Below are 26716 nucleotides of genomic sequence, written 5' to 3' on the forward strand. Positions count from 1 at the left end.
TTTGTTCCATGACATGTACCTATAAAAATGGATTTTACGGTGAAATACCGTAATTTGATCCGGAATTTCTTACATTGCACTTCTATGCTTTGTACAGTTGCGACTCTCATAAATATAAATTTTTCAGATTTCTGATATCTCAAGGGAGTCAGTTACATTTTTTAACTAACTAAAGCAGTTATTACTTAAAATTTTGAAATTAAACACAAAAATATACTTTTCTGAATAAATTATACTTTTTTTAAAACAGGTTGGGATTCTTGATTCTCTAAAAAGAAGGGGTAGTCTCAATTTGTAGTACATAATAGTCAAGAGAAGAGTTTGGAATCCTTTTCATCTTTTTTACAAAAGTTCCATAGCTCTGGAACTCAATTGAAACCCTATTTATGCAATTATAAAACTAATTTACGCAAAGATATTCTTTTTACGAAAAACTTTTTGCTAATAATTTTTATTTTATTTTCAAGTTACCGAAACATTGTTAAATATAAAATGCACATTTATTTTTCATCATATTAATCAATGCGATTTAAAATGATGAAATTTGTTAATAGTTAATTGCTTTTGTAACAAAAATAGTAACACCCACATTTTGCTTTTAAATTTTTAATTTTGAAACGTTATTATTATTTATTATTATTTGCACATTTGGTTTCTTGATTTACTTGGGTCAGAAAAGAAAGTAAAAAACAAAAACATTTTTTTCACGAGCCTGGCAGAAATTTTATTTTGGGAGAAAAAAGTGCAAACTTCAAAACAGTCAAGAGTGTATAACAATAAACGGTAAAATTTAAAATTTGACAGTTAATCATTATTTGCATTCAGGTCTTTAATTCTAGTTTTAGCATTTATAGCTTGCAAACAAAATCAATAATACGTGTGTAATTTTAAACAATATTATTTCTCTAACTTGATATAATAATTAACTGTTCAAACATTGATAATAGTTTTCAACAAATTATTTCTATCAATATATATTTAATGGTGCTTGCAATTTTATTATAAGATAATTGTATAACTTTAAATAAGCCTTTAAATTATTAAATTGAAGATTAAGGTTGTAATAAAATGTACCCATAGGTCGACAGATTATAATATGAATTCAAAGAAAATAATAAATGCAAAATTTTAATTTACCTTTGGTTCATTAACGTAATATATTGCACGCTTGGGCCAGAACCTGCAGGCCCTATGCGTACACATCGATGGTACACTTTTTGACTTCTTTTTTAGCAGATGCAGTTTAGCAGGTAAAGCCATTCAAAAATATATTCGAATACAATCCAAGTGCTACACTAAAATTTTCACTGTTTTAGTTTCTTTACGTACGCATTTTGTTTTAAACAATTTACCAAAAAAGTTTCAGTCGCTGTTAATCACTTCACATAAATTTGCGCTATTTGATAGCCAATATTAATCACATTATGCATCCAGTCGTTTCCACTTTTCATGCTCCATTCTGTATTTCAAAAGGTAAGTAAAATTTTTACAGAAAACAAATATGTTAATCATTATGTTCACCCCGTACATTATCACCACTAACACTTTATTTTAGCGCAAAAAGTTTAAAAATTTAAAATTTTCTAATTCTTTTTCTTCATTTTATGCAGAAAAAAAGATTCGTGATGCGTTTAATTTAATGTTTTCAGCATTTGCTTCTCAAACAGAAGCACAAACTAACGATTCACCTGCATGTAGATATGAAAATAGTTTACAATTAAAACCAAAACTGAGATTACCCGTCCCTGAAAATTCCCATGACAGCTGATTCTACCAGCTGGTCTTTACGATCTGAATGACAGTTCAGGAAGATGAAAGTTGAGGTTGCCGCGTTTAAACCTTGAATTTACATTGTTACGCCAATTACTCGCCAAGTGAAATGTTTTCCTTTTTGGCGATCTGCGTAGGGTACGCCCCCGAGATGAACGGAACAGTTAGTGAAATGAAGCGTTCTGGGAGTGGGGAAGGGGGAATATTAAGATACACGTAAGCTTCGTAAAGGTTTTGATGCATTGCTTGTTCAATTTGTGATCTGTATTGAATTAATTATAATTTTAAATGTTTATTTATATCTTGAGAGGACAATTTTTTTTTGTAACTAAAAAGCGGAAAACTTAAAGCATTCATGACGATTTTTGAATTTTAAAAAATTCTGCGTTGTTAGGGGGGAAGGAGAGTAGATCAATATTATTTTTAGGTAGTTTTCGTAGCAAAATTTTTGTATAAATTTAAAATTAAAAAAAAAAAAAAAAAAAATTAATTATATTTTTTTATAATTTCTTTTAGGTTCTAAAAACCAAAAAAAAAAGGACGTGTGAAGAAACTAAAATAAGGTTTTTCTTGTATATATATATACGGTCGGACCTCTATTTAACGAAGTAGCTAAATTCCGATCATAAGTTCGTTATATTGAAAATTCGTTAAATAGAAAATTACCTTTTGAAATACTTAAACAACACAAAACTAAATTCATAAACACTGGACATAATTAAAATAGCAATTGATACACTTTCATCTTGTAAACTAGTATCTACTATTTATTTTATAAATATCAACTATAAAAGAAATCCGCATGGAAAGCAAGAATAGAGCAAAACATTATCCTATGTTACACTATCATGCTACATACATTTTCAACTTAAAAAAAATTATTATATAAGTAACTTTAAAAATACATTACAGTAAAGTTTAATTGTCACTGATAAAATCCGTTAATTTTGCCTGAGTTTTTCGTTTGAAATGCAAACAAAAAGGGAAATGGATTTTACTGCTTTCTCTAAAAAATAAGTGACTTCGAAAATCAATTCAAGGTCATTTCCCCCATAAAATGAGTTCTGAAATATTTTGGGAAATAGGGAAAGTGGATTTTAAAGAAAAATTCGTTAAATAGAAAATTCGCTATTTGGAAGTTATTTTACGAAGAAATTTCCAAAATGTTCTTAGTTCCTCGAGAAAAAAAAGTGTAAAATAGAGAAATTCGCTAAATGGAAGTTCGTTAAATAGAAGTCTCGAATATATATATATATATATATACATATATCAAGAAAGACGTGTTTTCGAAATTTTTGTGTATAAGGTAAATAAAAATGACTGCTTTCTGCTAATGCTGTAACTGAAATTAGATTTTTTAAGAAAGTTATTCAAAATTCAGTTGGCAGTGCAAAACTAAATTCAAGTATGTTTAATAGCTTCTTTATAATGCATTTAGGATAACATTGAATAATATGCTTTCAGCATAATTGCTATGAAACACTGATATTGTATTGAAAATCTATTTAAAAAAAAAGGAGTACGGTACAGAAAATATAAGAAAAAAACTTTAATTGTTTCATATACCTCACAATTATAACGAAAGATTGTTACACTTACCCTATAAAGTCATATTTATTTAGCGTTTCTTAATTGAAAAAACTAAAAAAAATTAAGGCGTTTACATGTAAAAATGTTTTTAAAAATATTTAAATTTTGGTTAAAAGAGATGTGTAAGAGTTAAAATTTGTAAACAATTTTTTCTGAAGTATGTTATTTTGTTATTTACTATTCGAACGTGAAATCTGACTGCAAAAAAGATGCAAATTTAATGTAATAAAAAGTCAAAATTTCTGATTTAAATTATTTATAGACAAAATGGCGACTATGTTAAGAAGAAAATTAAAATAATAAATAAAGAAAGAACTGAAAAGTTTAATTACTTTGAATGATATAATGCTTTAAGCAATTAATTGAACAATTTTAGAATATTTTAGATTGAATTATTTTAAAGATATTTTAAATCATTATTATATTATTACTTTTAAAATTTCATCTTACCCAAATATTTTGATTGATTTGATTTTTTGAAGCAAACAAATCTATAAAATCGTTTTTTTTTTCTTCTTAAAGCAGGCAAATTATACATATTTTTTTCATTTTCAAACATGCGTTTAAAAATGCATATATTCTAAATGAGATTAATTAGTTTTTTTATGATGCAAAATTGGATGCAACAAAAAAATGATTATTTTAAAAATGTTCGGAAAAAAACAAGAAAATAATTTAGGGTTTTCTAGCGAAAATTGATAACAGTCGCTTATCTAAATTTAAATGTAAACAAAAGAAGAGCGATTCTAGTGTAATTTTATAATTATTTTTTAAAGTTAAAAATTATCTCTTACACTTATGTAACCATTTTTTACTCTTTTATAATTAATGACCATTGTTCAACTCAGCGCAATTTTTTTTATGAAGTTTAGAATACAATGCCCTAAACAAAATTTTGTTAATAAGATTGATAACTTTTTATCTGCATCCTTTACGGAGAAAAAATTCTGATAAGACTACCGTACCTTATGTTAATGACATTTCTAATAAAAAAAAAACACTCATTTCGGTTATTAAAACTAAAATATACGGTATTTAAATCATTCATTCTTTAATTTTTCCATTCACATGGTAACGGTTTACCTGAAATTCTGGTTTTCAAAATTACTGTTCTTATTACAGCACATTTAGTAAAAAATACCAAACTAAAAAGTAAATTTAACCAAATAAAAGGTTCTTTGATATTCTGAGGTATCATGATACAATTACCAAATTTTACCACACATTATAAAACCTTATATTATAGTTAATTTTATCTAAATGATTAAAGAGCTTCGATAAAATCTAGCGTTCCCATAGAGGCAGAAACACGGTAAATTGTACCATATTATGGTGGTTTGGGCCCTGCTTTATATCTCAGATTTTAGAAAGATGAAAATTATTTTAAGTAATGCAAAAAATTCTTGGTATTTAAATTCATATTATTATAAGAAATTGTTAGATAACTCGATCAAATGTAGGTATTCACTGCTATAGATCTTTTTCATTCTGCTGAACTAGTTCAAATTTTCTCCGAGGTATGGTACTAAGTTGAACCTTCTTACTATACATCTAAAATATAGCAAAACTCGTAAGTTTAAAAGCTTAAAGAGTTCAAAGAGTTTAAAAGCTTAATAAATTTGCACCATAATACGGTTAAACGCGAAACCAAATTTCTCCATCATGGAAGGCTTTACTTATGGTAAACTTAATTATAAGTAGTTAATTTGTTTATAAACATGATGCATATAAACATGACTGCCAACAAATTATACTTTTCTCAAAAGTTAAGAAAAAATAAATTTTCTCTGACAACTTGTGAAAAAGGCAACCAAATCAGGGATATTTTCTATACAAATATATCAAAACCATATATCAATATTGTTTTGATATATTTTTATAGGAAAAAAATTTGTTTTTTTTTTCCTATCAAAAGCCATGGCAGAAGCACAGATAACAATAGGTAATCGCAGGAAAAGAAGATCATGAGCTAATTGGAAACACAGCAATATAAACATAATTTCTGGACCATTTTGATGCGATACCCAAAAAAATAGGTATATTGAGTTAGTGACATTATCTTTTTTCATTTTGATTTTCTTTCGAAATGTAATGTATTTTCATTTTATTTTTAACTTGGCTGGCTGCTCTTGAGCACTCGCAAACTGTGTTTCTTCTTTAAATTCTGTATGGGAACTTTTATATATTACGACCAATACTGCATGATTAAAGTGTTTTAAGATTTGGCCACTGAGAAATTTGGCCTATTTTCAAAAAATTTAAAAAGTCAAACAAATATATTCTGACATAGATTATAAGGTTTTGGAAAATTTTGTGTTTTCGAGGAAAATCATTATTGTGCGATAACTTTCATCATATAAAAACATTGAAGTTTTTATGCAAATAAGAAACAGTTGCTCTTTCCGAGTAAATATTGTATACATTCTTGTTGTACGAATTCGCTTTAATATAAAAACCAATAGTTTTTCTTTCTTAATTTATGACTAAGGAATGTTTTTTCCTAAATTTTAAATTAATATGAAGCTAAAACAAGTTTTTTTTAAATATTAGGATTTTTTTTCTTCAAATTTCATAATTGATTTTTATTTTTTTCATATATTTTGTTCTAAAATATCGAAAGGTTGTAAAAAATTATTTTGATTATGGTTTCAAGAAAGATAGAAAAAGAAGATAAACTGTGTCGTGTTTGGGTTTTTTTCGAACAAATGTTTACTTTTTTGATATCCTTATCAATAGCTTTCTCAAGTGTTTTATTCTATTAACATGAAATTTTAAATTTTTTTTCATTTCTTTCTACTCACCCAATACAATCCAGATTATAAAAGCTCAATTTAAATAAATGTTAAGAGAGTACTTTAACACATTTTTATCGTTAATTATGGTTAAAAAATAATTGGCGTCAAAGGTTACAATCAATAAAATTGTTTTATTTAATTTGAGTCATTGTTCAAAAACACCGTCCTTTCATTATTAGTATTATTCGTGAAATATTTTTTAATACAGATGAAAGAGCGTTGGACTATCCTGTCCTTCCGACACTAGTTACAACTGATGAAATCATCAAGGTATTTAATGATCAATCTGTTCATTTATATTTCTGTAAGGGCGTGGTGCAAATTGCTGGAAGTGAAAGAATTTCATATCTTAAAACAGATAATTAGATTTGCCTTAAGCAATTACTCTATTATTATTTTTATAACTTGAAACTATAGAGTTTTCGCACTAAGAGGAAAAAAGAATACGGTACTTGTACGAATCCTAGAGCTTATGCAACAATAGTACAGTGTATACAAAAAATCGCAAGTTGATTTTCACAAGTGTATAGATTAAAATATTGCTTCTCTGTTTTTTTTCTCAAGGTAAATTATTGAACTTTCATAGCTCTTTTCGGAAATTTCCTGTAGGATTACAGTAGTATAATATATTTAAAAACTGAAAGATTTCTTATAATTTAAATCACTTTTGTTCTACTCATTGGTTTGTTAATAAACTAAATGCCGATCTGAATGGTTTAAAAGGGTAAATATGGAAAATAATTTTGCGCTAAATATTAAGTAAGTAGAGAAATATGATACGAAAACTTACAGTATCTGCATAAATGTGCTCTTTTTCAACGGATTCGGATATTTGACATTACGAGAATACGGGGTATAACCGTAATTTTGAAAATAGAGTCCAAATAGTTTATTCAGTAGAGTGGTCAAACGTTTGGCCCCTAATGTAAATATCACTTTTTTATATATTTCACCGCATCTCTGGATCTCTTTAAATGAATCGAAATATTTTTTGTACACTTTAATAAAATACATAAACCAAATATTTCATTTTGCAAGAGCTGTTCAAACAAATGTAATTCAAATGTTGTATTTTGTCATTTAAAATTACACAGTTAAAAATTAAATAAAAAATTGTATGCCTTATAATTCATTAAAGAATAAGGAGAGAAAAAAAAGTATTTGTACGGGCACGAAATAACTTCAACCAAAAATGTGAGAATTAGAGAATCTTAAGAAATTTGGTGTACTGTTTTTATGCTAGAATTGACTTCGGAGCAGCTAAGGAGGTAGAAAAAAAGGCAACTTTTTAAGGATCCTTTCAAGGTAGTTGGGCATCTTTTCAAGGATCCTCTATCAATTTTAGCGAAAGTTACTTTGTCAGGTTCTTTAAATTTTTCTGAAATTCTTTTATTCCTTTATTTTTACTCTTGAACTATTATGTTGAACAATTCACTCTTTATAATATGTTTGCTTATAAATTCCATAACAATATCATTTAAGTGCAATTATTATTATTATTTAACCGTAATTGTCATAAATAACAATTTCTTCATTCCCTGAGTGCAATACAGCAATCCTGTAACGACATATTGGAACCTCTGGTTCAAGAATTGGGAGCAATTTACCTTCGTGGATGATGGTTTGATGGAACTAACACGCATTTCCGTTAAATGGAGAGAAAAACCACGAAAATTACCCGCGGTTAACTAGACGGCAAGGGAATTCTAATCCATGATGGTCTAGCGATGAGGATATTTTACGACAGCACTGTGATCGGTGCGAGTCGGGTGCGGAATTTGCATCGACCAGCCATTGCTGGGTCTGAACTCCAGCTCGGGTCACCTCATTGGGGGGCTAGCGCTCTATCCCCTGACCACGGCTCGACCACGGCTCACACTATACATTAGTGATACATTTTAATATCGAGACAAGTGTATGAATTATATATTAAATATTAAATATGTTAATTGGAATGTTTTTAAATATTGCATACTAAGTACAATGTCGAAAATCACCCGGTAAAGTATGGAATCATTTCTGGCAGTATTACATAGGGAAAAAACCGGCAAAGTTTTAAATAGGTTTTTGCATGCTTTTAATTAGTATGGATTGAAAGTAAATTCTTGGTGCAGCAAGTCGATTCCTATTTTATTTTGTTTTCTTTAATAGGAAAGGCTTGAAGTTTTAATAGTCACTTGTATTTTAATATTATAACTGGATTTAATGGAATAATGATTCGGCAGGAATGTATCGGCTTCTGTGTACAATTGTCCGATATTCCTTTCACTAATGTTTTTTTTTTGAATTAAAGACCCATTTTCTGGCACCATTAACAGTAACCAAATAAGCCAATTTAAAAGAAAATTGAATTTCATTGAGATTTTGTTTTATGGAATCGAGAAAATATTTTTTGACTTAAACTATTTTTTACTAAGTCTAGAAAAAATAATGAGCTGTTTCTTTCTCCTTTATTCATATCTCTCATACTTTATTTTGCCTCTAGGCAAAGTGTATAATTTCATTCTTTCCAAAAAAAAAAAAAAAAAAAACGGCCGGCATTGTATGCACTTTCATTATTGCATACATTTTTAAGGAATACAAATACCGTGATTATTGCAGTAAAAAAAAAATTAAAAAATGCTGGGCTTTTCCATTCAATCGTTTTATTTCCCATAATTACCAGACAGCTTAAAATCAAAACAAAGGTAAAATAAAAAAAAGCGAAATCTTTCGATGTTAAGATTTTCAGACTGTTTAAGACCTGATAACAATATCTTCTAAAAATAAATATCTTTTGAAACTCCGTAGATAAAATGTCTCAGAAATGAAATGATGTAGGCCAAAACGTCTAGGTTCACCGGAAGACGCTCTCTCAACGGTCAAGCTTCGCGAACTAAATCTTTAATTTCGGTAACTGTCGATATTAATTCTAACTAATTTGTTTATACTAAAACGCTACGCTTTAGTTACTTTTAATGACAGTCTTACTAAAAATTTGCATTTTCGATAAATGTGAAATTCTCATACCCACTATAATAGGTCAAGCATGTCACAAAAAGGAGCCATGCGGATGATTGTTATTTTATGGCGAATTAGATAAGAACTTTTATCTTCTGTGAGAGCTTTCGAAAAAAAAATTAATCCAGATAAAAAAGTAAACATTTTTTGCTTGATTATTGTATAAATGAGAACAAATAAATAGATAAATTAAGAGATATGCTGACAATACATCTGAAGTGCCATTTTCCGGCTGCATTTCAAGAAATTTTTGAAAAAAAAAATATTTTTTTAATTACATTTTTAAATGAAGCTATACTAGAATGCAAAGTTTCTTGACAATGACGTCACGGCTGGCGGAGGAAGAAGGAGAAATAAGTTCAGTCGTTATATAGAAGAAATATAACTAAATAAAGATACCATTCCGCGATGCGCCGCTCGTAAATTTGAAAATATATAAAATTTTAAGAAAATTATAGCAAATTAACGCTATATACGTGTGGGTTAAGATAACTTATCATATTTCTATTGTGAAATGCGTAATTTACCTCGAAATACAGACATCGCGCCGGGAACTATTTTCTTCGTTTGCCCTCAGCATATTTCTCCATTGTCAAGAAACATTGCAGTTTAGTATAGAGGCTCCGCTTCTAGGTCTATCTGCTCGCCAACCCACGTGATTGATTCCCAATCATTGTTTACATTTTCTTCAACATCAATATTTTCCACAAAAACCAGGAACATTTCAGTTTTAAAATATACATTTATTGTAGCTTTGCGTAAGAACACTTTGTTAATATGTTAATCGTAAGTAATTAACCTTAAGAACGCAACGAAAAGTAATTAACCTTAAGAAAGCAGATTGTGAGATACAATACGAAGAAACAATTGAGAAGTAATTTTGCTCGCTGAAAAGACTTGTAACAATTCAAATAGGGAACAGTTTTTGTTGTTATTTATTAAGCTTTTTATTTATCTTTTTTTTATTTTCAAAAATTTGACATTGAGCGTTAAGATATCTGGCAACATGTATTATCTCTTTTTCTTTTGTTTTTGTTGTTGCTTTCGTGTTCATGGATTTTCAGAGAACATCGGAAGTCTTCTCTCTCTTTTATTACTTTTAATCGACATCTACTCGTGCGCAAACTTAATAAAATAAATACATAAGACAATTTTTAATGAAAAAAAGCTAAAAAAATTTCATTTGGAGTAACTTTCAAACTAACAAGAATTAAAAAAAAATTTTTTTTTGTTGTTATAATTAAAATACAAAATGTTCGACAGCAAGTCGAATTTCAACTCTGTAGTTGCATTCAAGTGGACAATAGATAGACTAACTTGTTTCTTCAAGTTTAAAAGTTAATAATTCTTGAGTTATTATTCAAATCGCAATTATTTTCACTCCGTCGAGCTCCTTGTATTATTTAATACACTCCTTCATCATTTTATGTTTATAGTATTGAGGAAGTTATAGAATTTGAGCTGCAAAGCAAAACTTAAAGTAAAGCAAAAAAAGTGAAAAAATTACAAAAAGGATTTAAAACTACAATAACTTTCTAACTAATTGGAATTCCAAAAAAATTCTGCTTTAAGTCTTTAAACAAATATGGCTTCTTCAGTACGTCAAATTTTAGCTTAGTTGCATTCCTTTCCCCTGTAGAGCAGCCCGTATAGTATTTTTTCTAACAGGTTTAACAGTTAATAACTCTCAAACAAATAATTTAATGTAATTTTTTTTTATTCCAATGTGTACAAATTTCTACACATCTCAGTATTCAAGTTTCTAAGTTATAGTTTTGCACCGCAAAACAAAATGTGACGTCAAGTTGTACAAGCAAACAGCCGCGGCGTCGGGGCGGTACTTCCGAATTTTATACAGAAAAAAATTCTTAAAAGTGATTATTTCATATTTTATTATAGATAAAAGTGCAAATCATTGCCCAACCAGAATAAAAAAATATAATGAACCTTGTTATAAATAGTGATTAGAATTTTTTAAACAAAATATAGCAATTAAAATATGATATTGGAACTTTCAGCTTTGCTGTTTATCATTGAATTACTAATTTTTTCTTATTTCCGAAAAATAAAACTGACAAAGACGAATGATGAATGATGAGTTATGCTATAAAATCAGGATTTTTAATCACAAAACATATAGTTTTGCCTGTGATTTAAAGTACTAATAGTATAGGCTCTTAAATTTCATACTAATTTATAAACTTGGTTGTAATATTATAACTTAAATATTATAACTATAATATTATAACTTAAATATTACGACTATATATCTGATTGTTACAAAATCGATTATCGAAATCACTCAATTGTGAAATTTTGCTTGAACGTAAAAATAAATATTAATATTTACTTATTTATAACTCAATAATGATAAATTTTATAGAATAAATTTGATATTTATTGTATAAATATAATATATTTCATATATTTATATAAAATTTATGTAATATATTATTATACACGTTATATTAATATATGCTATTATATAAATTTTATATAAGAAATTATCATTATTTATTATATAAATTTCATTTTATATAATAAATAATGATATATTTCAAACTAATTTATAAACTTGGTTATAATATTATAACTTAAATATTATAACTGTAATATTATAACTTAAATATTATGACAATATCTCTAATTGTTACAAAATCGATTATCGAAATCACTCAATTATAAAATTTGCTTAAACAGTAAAATAAATATTAATATTTATTTATTTGTAACTCAATAATTATAAAAAAAACTAGTTCAGTAAAAAAATTAATTTCTTAGTTAGTGATAAATAATTCTTCTTTTTTAAATAGTTTGGTCAGAAGAATGCTCCAACGTTTAGACCCCTCAATGTTAATTTAAATTTTTAATTGTTAATTCAAGTTTTTTGCACATAATTATAGAATTCATTTGTTATTCCAAGATAATTCCATGCAAAAAATAACTTTTAGTAAATATTTATTATTTTTATAATTTTATTTAAGAATAGTCAAAAAAATTTTGAAAAAAAAGATTAAAATCTGTTTTGAAAATTTAAAAAATCTTTTAAAAATTGAGTTTTCTTTCCTTCTTTTTTTTTTTTAACAAGAACGTGCCAATATGTTAGCTAGCCCTCCTTAAAATCAGTCAAAGGGTAAAAAACTAGTTACGTAGCAATATGTAACTTTTCAAATAAAATTTTTTTGTTAATAAAGACAATTTTTCCAGCCCATTTTCGAGAGTAAATTATTCTCTGTTAGTATTCTGTCAAATATTTCTCGCCACTTCTGGTGACGCTTATTACTTTTGTCAATTCTCAATTGGGTGATATCTATAGATAGGAAATAAAATTAGCACCAAAATCACGTAAATATACAAAAGGGATGAAGTAATGATTACTGCAGAACATTCGACGACCGATAACTAAAAAAATCTTACAGTTTTATCGTCATCAACTGAAACAATAGATTTCTCTATTAACAAAATAATTACACAATCATGACCTCACGCCGAAAGATACGAATGCTGTAAAATATTTTGGTATTTTTTTACAGAAACAAAAACATTATAATTGAGATATTAACGCATCATTGATTAAATTTGAATAGATTCGGCATTTGCATAGTAAATTCACTTTATCTCCAATCGAATTGTTAATTTTTTTTTTTGATTAAAAAGGTGAATGAATTTATTTATTGAATACATAAGAAGCTTCCGGTTATTACGAAGATAGTTACGTAAGTAGACCGAGCAGATATTAACTTCAATTAGTAGCTCAACCAAGCTACTACAGCTCAACCAAGTTTGAATTAGTTCTGCTCGTTAGAAATACTCCAATGGCAAAAGTTATGCGAAATCGTGTTACTGTTTTTTCTGTCTGTTTTTTCCTTACACGGAGAGAATAAATTGTGGTAAAGTTACCGTATTGTATAGATATGACGTTTCTGGCACACAAAAAAACATAATTCTGGTTAATAAAATTTTAAGATACAGTATTATCATTCGTTATATTTTAATATACAGTTGAAATATGCAGAATGTTAGGTGGAATGTAGGTGAAAATATGAAATTATAAGAACCGGAATTTCCGTTTAACCGTTTAAACCATGTGAAAAAAAATACCAAATGAATTGTTTAAATACTATATTTTTTGGTTATTAACATCAAAAATACGATTTTTTTAAACTAGAAATGTAATTTTCATTACAAAATACGGTAATTTCACTATATTTTTTTCTCTCCATGTATTAGCAATTTTGTGACAATTCACCAAGCTACGGGAGTACAAAAACGAATATCACGCTTGCAATAGCTTTAAAATTATTTATAATAACGCTATCAATGCATAGAGAAGCATTATTTAATTTCCAAGCAAAATCTCACAAATCTTTCGAAAAATATTTAGGAAACTGCGAAATCACAAATATGCCGTTAGCAAGTGAATTTCGTGCTTAATAATTCATTCAATCAAACTTTTTATCTGCTAACTCTATATGCGAAGAAAAAAAATTACTTAAAAAAAATACTATGTCTAGCCACTTTTTCTAAATTAATATTTTATTTGCTTTGCTGTTGAAGTGAAGTTGATGTAACTCGAGAAGCTGATAAATCTCTATTGATAACTTGATAACTTATCAGTGTTATCCTTGTTAGATAATTAGCGTTTTATTAGGCTTCTGTTTGCACTTATAAAAATTTCTTTAATCAAGTTCCATTTTTTAGAAAAAAGTTAACTTTTGTTGCATTAAATAGAATACATTGAAATAAATTGATCGTAATTACTGGTGCGAATAGAAGATTCAAACTTTATAATGGCAGTGAAAACCTCATTTAAATCTGTTTCAATGCTTAAAATAGCTTATGTAGCTAGTAACAAAGGTAATATTTTGATTAATGCACTTGCTAATAGTTTAACTATAAAAGTTTAATGCAAGTAATTTCGTGTTTGTCACAACATTTAAAAAGCTTTGCACTATCAACGAATCTTGGATTATATAAAATTTTTAAACCTTCAAAATGTTCAACCAACCTGGTACACTGTTATAAATTTCTCGAAAAAAGTCATTCGATAAAAATTTATTTAATTGTTATTTTATTATATTATGCCAATACAAATAAGTCAAAAATACATTGGCTGTTTTGATGCTTAATAACCAAAACAGTCAAATAACCGTAAACAAAATATTAAAACCGTAAAAAAAATATTCAAACTGTTAACTTTGAGAAAAATCGTTCATTAACTGTTTTCGCCTAATATGCTAACCAGAATTTTTTCTGAATGAGGAACACTGCCTGTGAAAATCGTGGGCACGCTATTCGAAACTTAGAAGTTAAATGTGATAAGGATGACGAATTCATATATTTATTTTTCATCATCAAATGCCTAACACAATAACGGATTGCCTAATAATTTTATCGTTAAAAACATGTGGCAAATATCTTATTAAATCACTTGGTTCCTAGAGGTTGAGTACATGCTTTAGCCGAGTGGGCTAACCAGTCAATCTCATGACCATCTGAAACGAAGTTCGAATTCCAGTGTGGACATTACAATATTTCCTCCATTACTTCAACCCGTGAGGAATTTCCTTTGTGTTGCACTTCTCAATCGGCAATTAGAATACGAAACTCACCTTCATGCTTAGATGGCAGCACCACAGAGTTGCTGAAAACAAAAAGTATTTTATTTCCGATATCTCAAAGTAGGTGGCACCACTGGAAAAAACCACAATGTACTGTTTACTTGACAAAACACAACTTATCCACAACTAGACTTCCGATGTCCTTTACAGCTTGACATAACCTAACTCCAATATCCAGTTACTGTTTTGAAAACATGCAAGCTGTAAATGGTTACAAAGTGGTATAGATTTGTATTTACGGTGTTTTAACCATACCCTGTAAACGGTATCAAAACCGTAAAGAATTGTTCCTAATCGTAAAGTTTGTAATGAATGACAGTATGCTTTCGGTTATTTCACCGTACATTTAGAAGAAAAATTCTAACAGTGTATAAATAAAATGATATCCGAAGAAAAATTATTTTAAAAATTTTTTAGAGGTTTTAAAACTACATTCTGAATAACTTATGGTTGTTATTCAGCCTATTTAAAAATTGAAAAAGTTAGGATTTGTATAGTAACTAAAAGCAGTGTGCAAAATTTAAAATCAAAGAAATTTCACGCAACATAATTGTCTCCATTATTACTTGAAGCTTCACTTTTTGTCAATAGTAAAATTGATTTAAATATTTTAATAATAATTCCTCATGCTTAATTTCAAAAACAAACGTTGCGACATTAATTTTATTTATTAAACATGTTTTTTATTATTTTACAAAATATCTTTTTGTTTATTTTTACAATAAATATTTTATTTTTAAAGAATTTCTTAAAACATTATGCTTTTAAATATTTCGAAATATATTTTTAAATATTTCTTTAAATAAAACGTTTCCTGTTAAATATTATTTTTAAAATATTTTTTTTTCAATAAAACTAGACATTTTTATTAAGTAATTTCCACACAATATATTGTTAGTTGCAAATAATTAACATATTTTTCTCCAAGAAAATGAATTGAATTGCTTGCATCTTTTAATATTACAAAACCATAACATTAGTGAATCAGTAGATGTATTTAATTACGTTTTTAGCCTGTTGAGAAACTACTGAATCCAGTGAGGGAAAAAAACTACTTTATATTAAAAATAAAGCTTAAACACATGTTAGTTTTTCTCTGATGGGAACATTAAGCTACAACGCTCCGGGAGCCGTCCTAACATGTGGCTTTACATCCAAAGAAAGAGGGGGAAAAAAATCTCATTCTCATCTTCCTCAGTCATCATGGATCCTATTAAAACAAACTGCTACTGTAGAAATCCCAAGACCCTTTTTTTTTCATTAAGTTCGTGATAATTAAATCTATTCCCTGCTGTGTTTTCTCAGAAAATGCTTTAGAATATTAACAGATCGAACAATAATATGCATTTTGTATATTTTAATGACGTGATTTTTATCTCCTTTTCTTAATGATAAAAATTTATATATACAATATAATTGACATGCCATTAAAAATAAAGCAATTCACTTGCATTTAATTAGCTAATAAAATGAACTGCAAAAGATTAAAATGAAGAGATCCTTGAAAAAAATATTTTTTTTTATTAAAATAATTTTTTTAATAAAAAACGAAAGTTGATTTTTCCTTGTCATATTTAATGAAGCATACATAAATCACAACCATACCTGAGAAATCGAATCAAATGTTAGAGAATTTTTTTCTATGTAATGTAAAGTAAAATATGGTGTAGCTTAGTATATTTAAACGCATAAAATAATTACATAGTAATTCCTAAAATGTTTGAAAACTAAATAATTTCATTTAATTCTTTTTTATTTTATTTATTATAATATATTTTATTATTTAATTTTAATATTTCGTTTTTGCATAGTTATTTTCTTTAATTATATAATAAGCCTATGCTTGCATAAGTGTATTTTCATAACATGTGTTAAAGGGTTTTGAAAAAAGAAAAAAAAATCAAGCTGTCCTCTAAAATCTAAAAGAAAAAATACATAATTTTTGTTTGGTAAAGTTTCAGAAACACTTATTAAATATTTTTAGTTTATAAATTTGCAACAAAAAAAATAAACAATAATAATAATTTTTGAAAATTTTCCCTGATTTGCTCGTTAATAAAAATCTCTAATTTCATTGATAAACTTTCATCTATACAGTGAGAGAATGTTATTTTTTAAGATAATAAATAAATCATTGTTTCATATAGTAGAATAGCGAGTTCCAACACAAATGAGTTTTGATTCATATCATATTTTTTAATTCAATTATTTAGTGCTGTTTAAAATTTTATTTTTTTTCTAAATAAAAGCAATTTTTTAATTCTCATAAGAATTGTCACCTGTTCTATTTGGTTTTATTTTAGTAAAGATTATTTTTGTTTTAGAACTATTATCAACAAAGTTTCAATAGGTTTTAAGGAGAAAAATAGATCTACAGATGTGCTTTAATAAGTCCTATTGTTTTCCAATGAAATTTAAATTCTTAGAGAATTTACATTTTTAATTTACATAAGTCTAGTCAAAGACCCTAAAAAGAAATCACCTTCGTTTTACGAGAAGAACTATACGATATTTTGATTAAACGTTTTTTTTTTCTTTTTTGGAAGAACTATCATTAATTAATTCCCCATAAACTTCAAATACAAGATAGATTTGCAAACGTGTTCTCATAAGTACTGTTCAATTTTGGTTAAATTCAAATGGTACGAGAATACACGTTTTTAATTGTCATAAAAATAGTCAAAGACTTTAAAGTTAAATTACAATGTCTACGAGAAAAACTATTAATATGATGGTATCTCAAAACTTAACTTTCTTTTAATCATAAGAGAATTTCTATAAGATTTAAATAGAAAATAGATTCTCAATTAATCCAGCTCTATTGTGATTAATTTTAAATGCGTAGAGTATAGGCTCTTTAAAAAAATTATATTCTGGGAAAAAACTACCGATACGTAGGATGTTATGTTAATTAAACTTTTCATATTTTAGTGAAACATATAATTTAAAATTAGTATTAAAAAGTTTCCAGTATGAATACGTAAGTCGTTAGGTATATTTTCAATAATTCAAAGGCATAATTTTAGAAAACAAATATAACATAACAAAAATATTGAAAGATTTAAAATGGAACAAAATCATTTATTTATTTATTTTTATTATTGTTTGATTTTTGTAAAGGGCGTAGGAAATTTTTTGACTTAAAAGTGGGCGGTGAATGTAACATTCTAAAGGAAAAAGAATATTATTATTGAGAAAGTTTTATTTATAGTTTTTATCGCATGAATTGTTATTTTTTAGAGCCATCTGCTATGTTTACGGGAATTAAAAATTTGTATTCTCTTCGCATTTAAATTTTAGTACAAGAGAGCAAGATTTAAAGGAACAAAATTGTAGATTTATCTTCTATTTGCAGTTTTTATGAAAAAAATAACTAATTTATAAAATTTTCAAGTGTATAAAAACGAACTGAATTTGCAGTTAAAATAAAATATTTAATAAAATATTATTTTCTTTTACCTCTTTATATTGAAAAAAAAAATTAAGATGGATTATCGTCACTGTTTTTGGTGTAAAACTTTACATTACATTTTGTTTTGCTGTCAAAAAACCGAAAGATTTAATACAGATAGAACAATGCAGAGGTAGTTTTTTGAATTAAAAAAATCATTCATTAATTAGTTTGAGAATTGCTAACTGTTTAATCTCTTAGTTAAAGATACAAGGAGCCCCTATGCAGTCCGCAGAAACACAACAACACGGTTTAAAGGACCATATTTATTTATGAACTTAATGCAAGTTTGTTTCACTAGATTAGAAATTTTAATTTGTTTCTCACTTTTTTGCTTTACATAACTTGAAGTTACATTTTGTTTTGCTGACCAAAAACTATAAAAATTAAAAACTTTAATTTAGGAAAAGTGAAGAAAAAGATATAGAGAGTATGATATAATAAAAAAAAAATTGAAATTTGATTATTATTTCGAGAATTATTAATTGTTTAATTTGTATTAAAATATGACATATTAATTAGAATTATTAACTTTTAAATTTCAAAATTCTTAACCACGAGCAATTATTAACTTCTAAAATTTTTATCATTAACTAATGAACTTGAAGTATCAAGAATTTATTAATTACACTAGTGTGCAAAAATTAAGTACGAAGTGGTTTGTCGAATGTAAGTTTGAACAGCAGTGTTGAAAATCGATAAAAATCATACTACAGGATCCTCAAAATTTAAGAGTATGGGAAAGTAAACAACTTGTGAATAATTGTAATTCACTAGGAACAGCAAGGAATTTTGTTGAAATATAGGTTTAAACACAATTGTACAAATGGCCAAAACGTCAATGTTACAAGGGATCGGTAAGGAAATTTCAGTTTTTAGTATGGGATATAATCGCCTCTGAGTGATATGCAGGATTGACATAGTCTGCCCATGCTGATGATCTGGTCCTAATGTGGTATTAATCACAGCTACGGAATCGTTGCTAGCGGCTGGGGACGCGCTGTCAAGCGTCTCCCTAGACTCAAGAGTGTCCTACACGTGTTCAAGCTGGTTCAAACCTCGCCGGCCATTCCATGCGTGCAATATCTTCTATCTCCAACAGTTCTGTGATAATCACTGTACGATGAGGTGTAGTATTATCGTCCATAAAGATGAACTCAAAACCCCCAGCACATCTAAAAAGAAGCACATGAGGAAGGTGAACCTCGGTGCAATAGCGGACATAAGTGACTGAACCACCTTGGAAGACGTGTAGTTCAATACGGGTACCAAGCATGGTACCACCCCCGCCTTTACCAAATCAGTCTCTTTCGATGATGTTAGATTGGTTATTGGTCATTATACGCATAATGCAATTATGCGTATCGTAATTAATGTCCTGGTGCATAAATGCAAATTTTCTTCTTTACCTTATCATGATTAGTCTTCTCAATGACCTTTCCCTCAGCTGTAACTGCTTGTTTTGCTGTTATGCTAGCTTTGCAATTCTGTCCTTAATTTTGGCACACCAGTATATCAGTTATTTATTATTAAATTGAGACTTATTAACATGTTGAACGCCGCGCTAATTTCACATGACTTGCCCATCTGGCCACGGTAAATAACTACAAACTAAATTTGCAAATATTAGACGGATTTTGCTATTTTTTTAGAATGTTTATCATACATATCTGACAAAAGTGGTGAATTATATAAGCCTAAGAATTGTTTTAAAATAGTGGTGGATAAAAATATACTAAATTGAATTTATTAAACCAAGAATCACAATAATTAAGTAAATTTTGAATAAATTTTCTGCAATTCCATAAAAGAGTGTAAATTTTATAGTTCTCTATCATGTTATACGCTGTCAGTCAGCTGTTTTTCGCGGCCTACGGGAAAGGTCAGTGTCAGCAAGCGGTGGCAGACGCAGCCTAAATGTAATTTCAGTGTCAGCCACCGATGGTTGACGCGGCCTAAATGGAAAGTCCAGTGTCAGCCACCGATGGCTGACACGGAGCTCAACGTGTTAACATTTAAACTTGTAGTAGCAATACGCAAAAATGCGATTCCTTTTAAGGAAGATAGGAAGATTTTTTTCTTTAAGATGCGATTCTTTTAAGGAACTTAACAGGGGTGTTTCTCTTTTTTTTCAGGAACTTTTTTCACTTATTTTGCTTTAAATAAAGAACATTTATCCATTTTTGTAAAGAAAGGTGTTGTAAGATATATATATATATATATATATATATAATACGATAATACGATACGTTTTATATCGCCCTCCATTAAAAACCTTCACTACTCATCGTGGGAGGGGAGGAGGGTAACTTCTACGATGGTAACCTATGATTCAGAACTTTCGTAAGCAAATTTCAAATAAGTTAAAGTCTTGCTCTATTGTAATAAAGACTATCTATGTCTATGTGAAATCTATATGAACTACCTATGTCGTCCCTTAGAGCTATTGTCAATAAAACCATAACAAGCTTCAAATATAAGATAAATCTACAAATTCCATCTTATATGTTTTTTGAAAAAGACTTCACTTTAAATAAACTGTTTCTTTCAAAACCTGCCGCAGCGTAGCGTCACAAACATTGAATTTCAAAACGCATCTGGGTTTCGAGTTTGTTGCTCTAATACCTTCGATATCTACGTCCGTTCTTGAACTTTTCGATCTGTGAGAGGAAGCTATTTAGTCTCCACTATTATCTCTACATCTGTCGTCCTTATGTTGGTTGTCAACCTTGTTCAGCTCTTTATGAGTTCAAAACCGAAGGCGGGGGCGACAATTGAAAATTGTCCAGGGATACATAAGCAAGAAAAGGTAAAAAACTAAATTTATTTTTATAGACACGTTTTCGTTCTTAAATTACGCCATGGAGCATTATCACTTTTATCTTGCAGTCACGTAGATGTCTTAAGTAGTTTTCAGTTTCCTTTGTTTAATTTCGCATAAAAAAAGTGAGCGTTTTTTTTTATTTTACTTATTTGGAGACGCCAGTTTGGTTTTTGTTTTGAGGATAAATTGGTATTATCTTATACTTTTCAATTCTGTAAAAGTAAACTAAAATGATATGAGGGAAATGAAAATAGAAAGTTAAAAATTTATTTTTAATACAAATTTATACTGAAAATTCCATTCGGAAAAAAATCAGCTTTTCAAGAGTATTGTTTAATTAACATACTTAAGAAATTGCTATTTTAATGGATCGAAAATCACGAACATTTTAAGAAAAAATAACTTAAAAATACTGTGATATATCTTTATGGTAGGTTTAGTGGGAAGTCGATTTTTTGTTCTTTCAAATTTGTTCAACACACTTTATGATTTCAAAAGTTTATAATTCCATAATGTACGAAGGGAAAATTGAAAATTAATTAACATACTTAATAAATTGCTTTTTTAATAGAAAGAAAATCACGAACGTTTTAAGGAAAAAACAACTTAAAAATACTGTAATATATCTTTATGGTAGGTTTAGCGGGAAGTCGATTTTTTCTTCTTTCAAATTTGTTCAACACACTTTATGATTTCAAAAATTTATAATTCCATAATGTACGAAGGGAAAATTGAAAATTAATTAACATAATCAATAAATTGCTATTTTAATAGGCAGAAAATCAAGAACATTTTAAGGAAAAAACAACTTAAAAATACTGTAATGTATCTTTATGGTAGGTTTAGCGGGAAGTCGATTTTCTCTTCTTTCAAATTTGTTCAACACACTTAATGATTTCAAAAATTTATAATTCCATAATGTACGAAGGAAAAATTGAATATTAATTAGCATACTTAATAAATTGATATTTTAATAGACAGAAAATCAAGAACATTTTAAGGAAAAAACAACTTAAAAATACTGTAATATATCTTTATGGTAGGTTTAGCGGGAAGTCGATTTTTTCTTCTTTCAAATTTGTTCAACACACTTTATGATTTCAAAAATTTATAATTCTATAATGTACGAAAGGAAAATTAAAAATTAATTAACATACTTAATAAATTGCTATTTTAATAGACAGAAAATCAAGAACATTTTAAGGAAAAAACAACTTAAAAATACTGTGATATATCTTTATGGTAGGTTTAGCGGGAAGTCGATTTTTTCTTCTTTCAAATTTGTTCAACACACTTTATGATTTCAAAAATTTATAATTCCATAATGTACGAAGGGAAAATTGAAAATTAATTAACATAATCAATAAATTGCTATTTTAATAGGCAGAAAATCAAGAACATTTTAAGGAAAAAACAACTTAAAAATACTGTAATGTATCTTTATGGTTGGTTTAGCGGGAAGTCGATTTTCTCTTCTTTCAAATTTGTTCAACACACTTAATGATTTCAAAAATTTATAATTCCATAATGTACGAAGGAAAAATTGAATATTAATTAGCATACTTAATAAATTGATATTTTAATAGACAGAAAATCAAGAACATTTTAAGGAAAAAACAACTTAAAAATACTGTAATATATCTTTATGGTAGGTTTAGCGGGAAGTCGATTTTTTCTTCTTTCAAATTTGTTCAACACACTTTATGATTTCAAAAATTTATAATTCTATAATGTACGAAAGGAAAATTAAAAATTAATTAACATACTTAATAAATTGCTATTTTAATAGACAGAAAATCAAGAACATTTTAAGGAAAAAACAACTTAAAAATACTGTGATATATCTTTATGGTAGGTTTAGCGGGAAGTCGATTTTTTCTTCTTTCAAATTTGTTCAACACACTTAATGATTTCAAAAATTTATAATTCCATAATGTACGAAGGAAAAATTGAATATTAATTAGTATACTTAATAAATTGATATTTTAATAGACAGAAAATCAAGAACATTTTAAGGAAAAAACAACTTAAAAATACTGTAATATATCTTTACGGTAGGTTTAGCGGGAAGTCGATTTTTTCTTCTTTCAAATTTGTTCAACACACTTTATGATTTCAAAAATTTATAATTCTATGATGTACGAAGGGAAAATTGAAAATTAATTAACATACTTAATAAATTGCTATTTTAATAGACAGAAAATCAAGAACATTTTAAGGAAAAAACAACTTAAAAATACTGTAATATATCTTTATGGTAGGTTTAGCGGGAAGTCGATTTTTTCTTCTTTCAAATTTGTTCAACACACTTTATGATTTCAAAAATTTATAATTCCATAATGTACGAAGGGAAAATTGAAAATAAAATCATTCATTATTTTTAACACTGAATGTCTATTATCTCTAAAGAATAAAGAAATTGATATTATCAAGTCTCACTTGGGGTTCAGTAATAAAGCAGTAGAAATAAAAACCGAATAAAACAGTAGAAATAACTATCTTAAAGTAACAAATATAATATATTTTTAAAATTTGATGTGATTTTGTACTTTCACAATTAGATAATGATTTCCCATGGTAATTATGAATCGCTTTAATTGAATTATTAATATTTTTAATTGCTTAAACGTTCTAACTAAGAGAGGTATAAATAGCCATAATATTAACTTTATAAATAGCCACACTTAGACATTATTCTTTTGCGAAACTTTATCTTTATTTGAACCAGCTTAGTATATTAACTTGGATTGCAAAAAAAATTATCCAGCAATTGCGTAAAAAAAAACATCTAACAAAGACTTTAATATGCCTAAATAATTACAATGGCTGATTGCAATGTGGTTTCCCTTTTGCCTTTCAATTTTTTTTTCAATGAAGTTATTTGAATGCTTTAAATGAAGAAAAAATAAGCCAAATTAGTTATATAGTGATTTTATAATAAGACATCTCACAAATGAGATATTTTATTACAAAACGGTACAAGTTGAAATATAATATCTATCATCTCTGGTATAATCTCTCAGAAGAATACCAGCTTTTGGACAGATAAAATTAGGTTTAATAATGAGTATAGTTAGTTTAAAATGATTCGTAAATAATTATTGCTTATGCAATAATGTTATAGAATATTATTATATGTATATAATAATATTATATTGCATAATAATATTTTATTATATAATAATATTATATTATATAATAATATAGAATATAATATAATAATTTTATATTGTATATATGACAATCAGTCTAATTATTTTTGGTTGAATTTTAACGTTAATTCTCTTTTAAAAATAAACTAAACGAATAAAATAAAACATTTGATTCACCTATTAAGTCAGGTAGGATTTAAAAAAAAAAAAAGAAAAAGACTTAAATACAGTTTCGGTTTAAGACACTTGATGGCGCCACAAATTAACGAAAGTGCAACTGGGAACATAATCTTTTAACTTTAACGTTCTTCTTAAAGATAAATACTCTTTTCATTTAGAAAATCAGATCATTTAGAATCAATTTTTCAAGCATTAAGTTTTCAGGAAAATCTTCATACCTACGAGATAATTTTGAAATTGAGAAAACAATTTAAATGACAAAAATAATGAAAAATGTATTTTGATTGAAGCAAATTTCTGCATTTTCGCTGGCGCCATCTATCTCATGATTACTGCAATATCTGTACTTAGAATTTCACAAAACCAATTTAAATTTAATCTTGTAGGAAAAAAAAAACAAAGAAAAAAAAAATATGTTTCATATAACTCAGATTTAAAACTTTTTCCATTTAATTATTTACAACACTGAGTCCCATTGGCTTAATTTACTTATTCCATTTTACAAAGGGGAAACCATGTTAAAGTAGCTCTAAAATTTAAATGAAATGATTTAAAAATATTAAATAAGCAACTTTAAATCTTAACGAAAAAAAGAACTATTTAAGCTTCTTCTAACTAATGTTATTTTACCTGTCTACATGAAAAGTATATATATCTAAAATCAGAATTTTATGTTTACCTGCACGAATTAGAGCAGATAGAATTAAAATTAATGCTAGAGATAGGATATTTTTGAGATCTGAGGAGAGATATTTTGATTGAGAAGAGATAAGGATATTTTTGATATCTGATCATAATGGTAAACCTCGTAAGTCTACTTCTAAATGTAGATATGATTACCAATTGAGGACCACGGGTGAAGAACGGATTTATGGCCATAAAAGCTGTTTCCACGAAGAAAAAAAAACGATTTTAGCAGAGAAAAGAAAGAGCTTTTCTGTAGTACAGCCTATATTCACTGTAAAATAACTCCCGGGGAGAGCCGATTTTTTACGTTATTGATTTGTAATCCTCACAATGGATATCTAATCGTTATTTTGGTGAAAAATGTAAATAAATTGTTTCGTTCTTCCCCTTGATCTTCGATTCTATTGTTGAATGTCAATAATTGAATAAAATATAATTGTCAATAATTGAATATAATATAATTGAGATTTACAAATAAATCATTCCTATGTTGCTGGGTGAACTTAGCTATTTTAATGTATTATTAAAAAAAAAAAAGATTTCTGCATACTAACATAAGAAGAAAAATAGCTTAAGAAATTATTCAGGGGAAAGTCGGAGTTTTAATATTTGTATTTTCAATCTTAAATTAAGGTAATCTAGGATAGATGATCATAGTTTTCTCAAATCGAAACAAACGGACTAAGGAACTGAGATATAGAAATTGTTTATGCATATTTTAAATTCTCTTACATGTACTCCACATATTTTGAGCAAAAAATAATTAAATATTGAGAATAAAATACGAGAAAAATATAAATAAATTTAAAAAGAAACTTAATAAATTGAAAAATAAATTAAAAGAAATTTTCAAGTATCCATCTCGCCTTAGGGAAGTGGGAGGGGAGAAGATATGGATGCATGGAAAGTAACTAATTTCGTAGAGATAACCAAAAAAACATTACTATAAGCTGTAAATAATGATCATGGAAATGGTTTTTATGAATTTTTTCGTCGAAAATAAGTAAAAAGAACGTAATAAAGAAATTCTTATACACAGATTTAATCCATCAGTTTCGAATATATGAACATTTTACCACTTTTTGGCAAAATTAGTACATGTTTCGTAGAACCACTGTATGCATCTTAGCGCATCGTTTATAGTTGTGGTTGGTATTGTATTCTTTTCCAAAGCATACATACTGACATTCATTAAATTCTGAGAGTGTATAGAATCGGAAAATGTATTGGGTTCTATCGTGTAGGTTGTAGGGATCTATTGAGTAATAAATGTGTGGTCAGTAGAATCGGAATGTGCAGATTTAATTCATCACTTTCGAAACATTTTACCACCTTTTTGTCAAAGGTTTCCCAAATTAGTACACATTTCGTAGAGTCGCATGCATCTTAACACATCGTTTATAGTTGTGGTTGGTATTGTATTCTTTTCCAAAGCATACATACTGACATTCATTAAATTCTGAGAGTGTATAGAATCGGAAAATGTATTGGGTTCTATCGTGTAGGTTGTAGGGATCTATTGAGTAATAAATGTGTGGTCAGTAGAATCGGAATGTGCAGATTTAATTCATCACTTTCGAAACATTTTACCACCTTTTTGTCAAAGGTTTCCCAAATTAGTACACATTTCGTAGAGTCGCATGCAT

The 26716-nt window shown here is 27.4% G+C and overlaps 1 protein-coding gene across 3 annotated transcripts in view; it reads right to left on the minus strand.

Moving 5' to 3' along the window:
* The window catches only part of Epac (Exchange protein directly activated by cAMP), a 265367-nt gene that overhangs the window by 97979 nt on the left and 140672 nt on the right, over positions 1-26716 (minus strand). Inside the window, exon 1 of one of the 3 annotated variants that reach the window (XM_071177749.2) lies at positions 1138-1813. The exons of the other annotated variants lie outside the window; for them this stretch is intronic. Coding sequence (XP_071033850.1) covers positions 1138-1260 — 123 coding nt within the window. The 5' untranslated portion in view covers positions 1261-1813. Of the gene's footprint in view, positions 1-1137; positions 1814-26716 lie in introns of those variants that run through there. 3 annotated transcript variants of the gene reach the window in all.

Source organism: Parasteatoda tepidariorum, chromosome 2 (genome assembly GCF_982258835.1).
Source record: "Parasteatoda tepidariorum strain Cologne lab strain chromosome 2, Ptep-v5.0, whole genome shotgun sequence".
Taxonomy (NCBI): domain Eukaryota; kingdom Metazoa; phylum Arthropoda; class Arachnida; order Araneae; family Theridiidae; genus Parasteatoda; species Parasteatoda tepidariorum.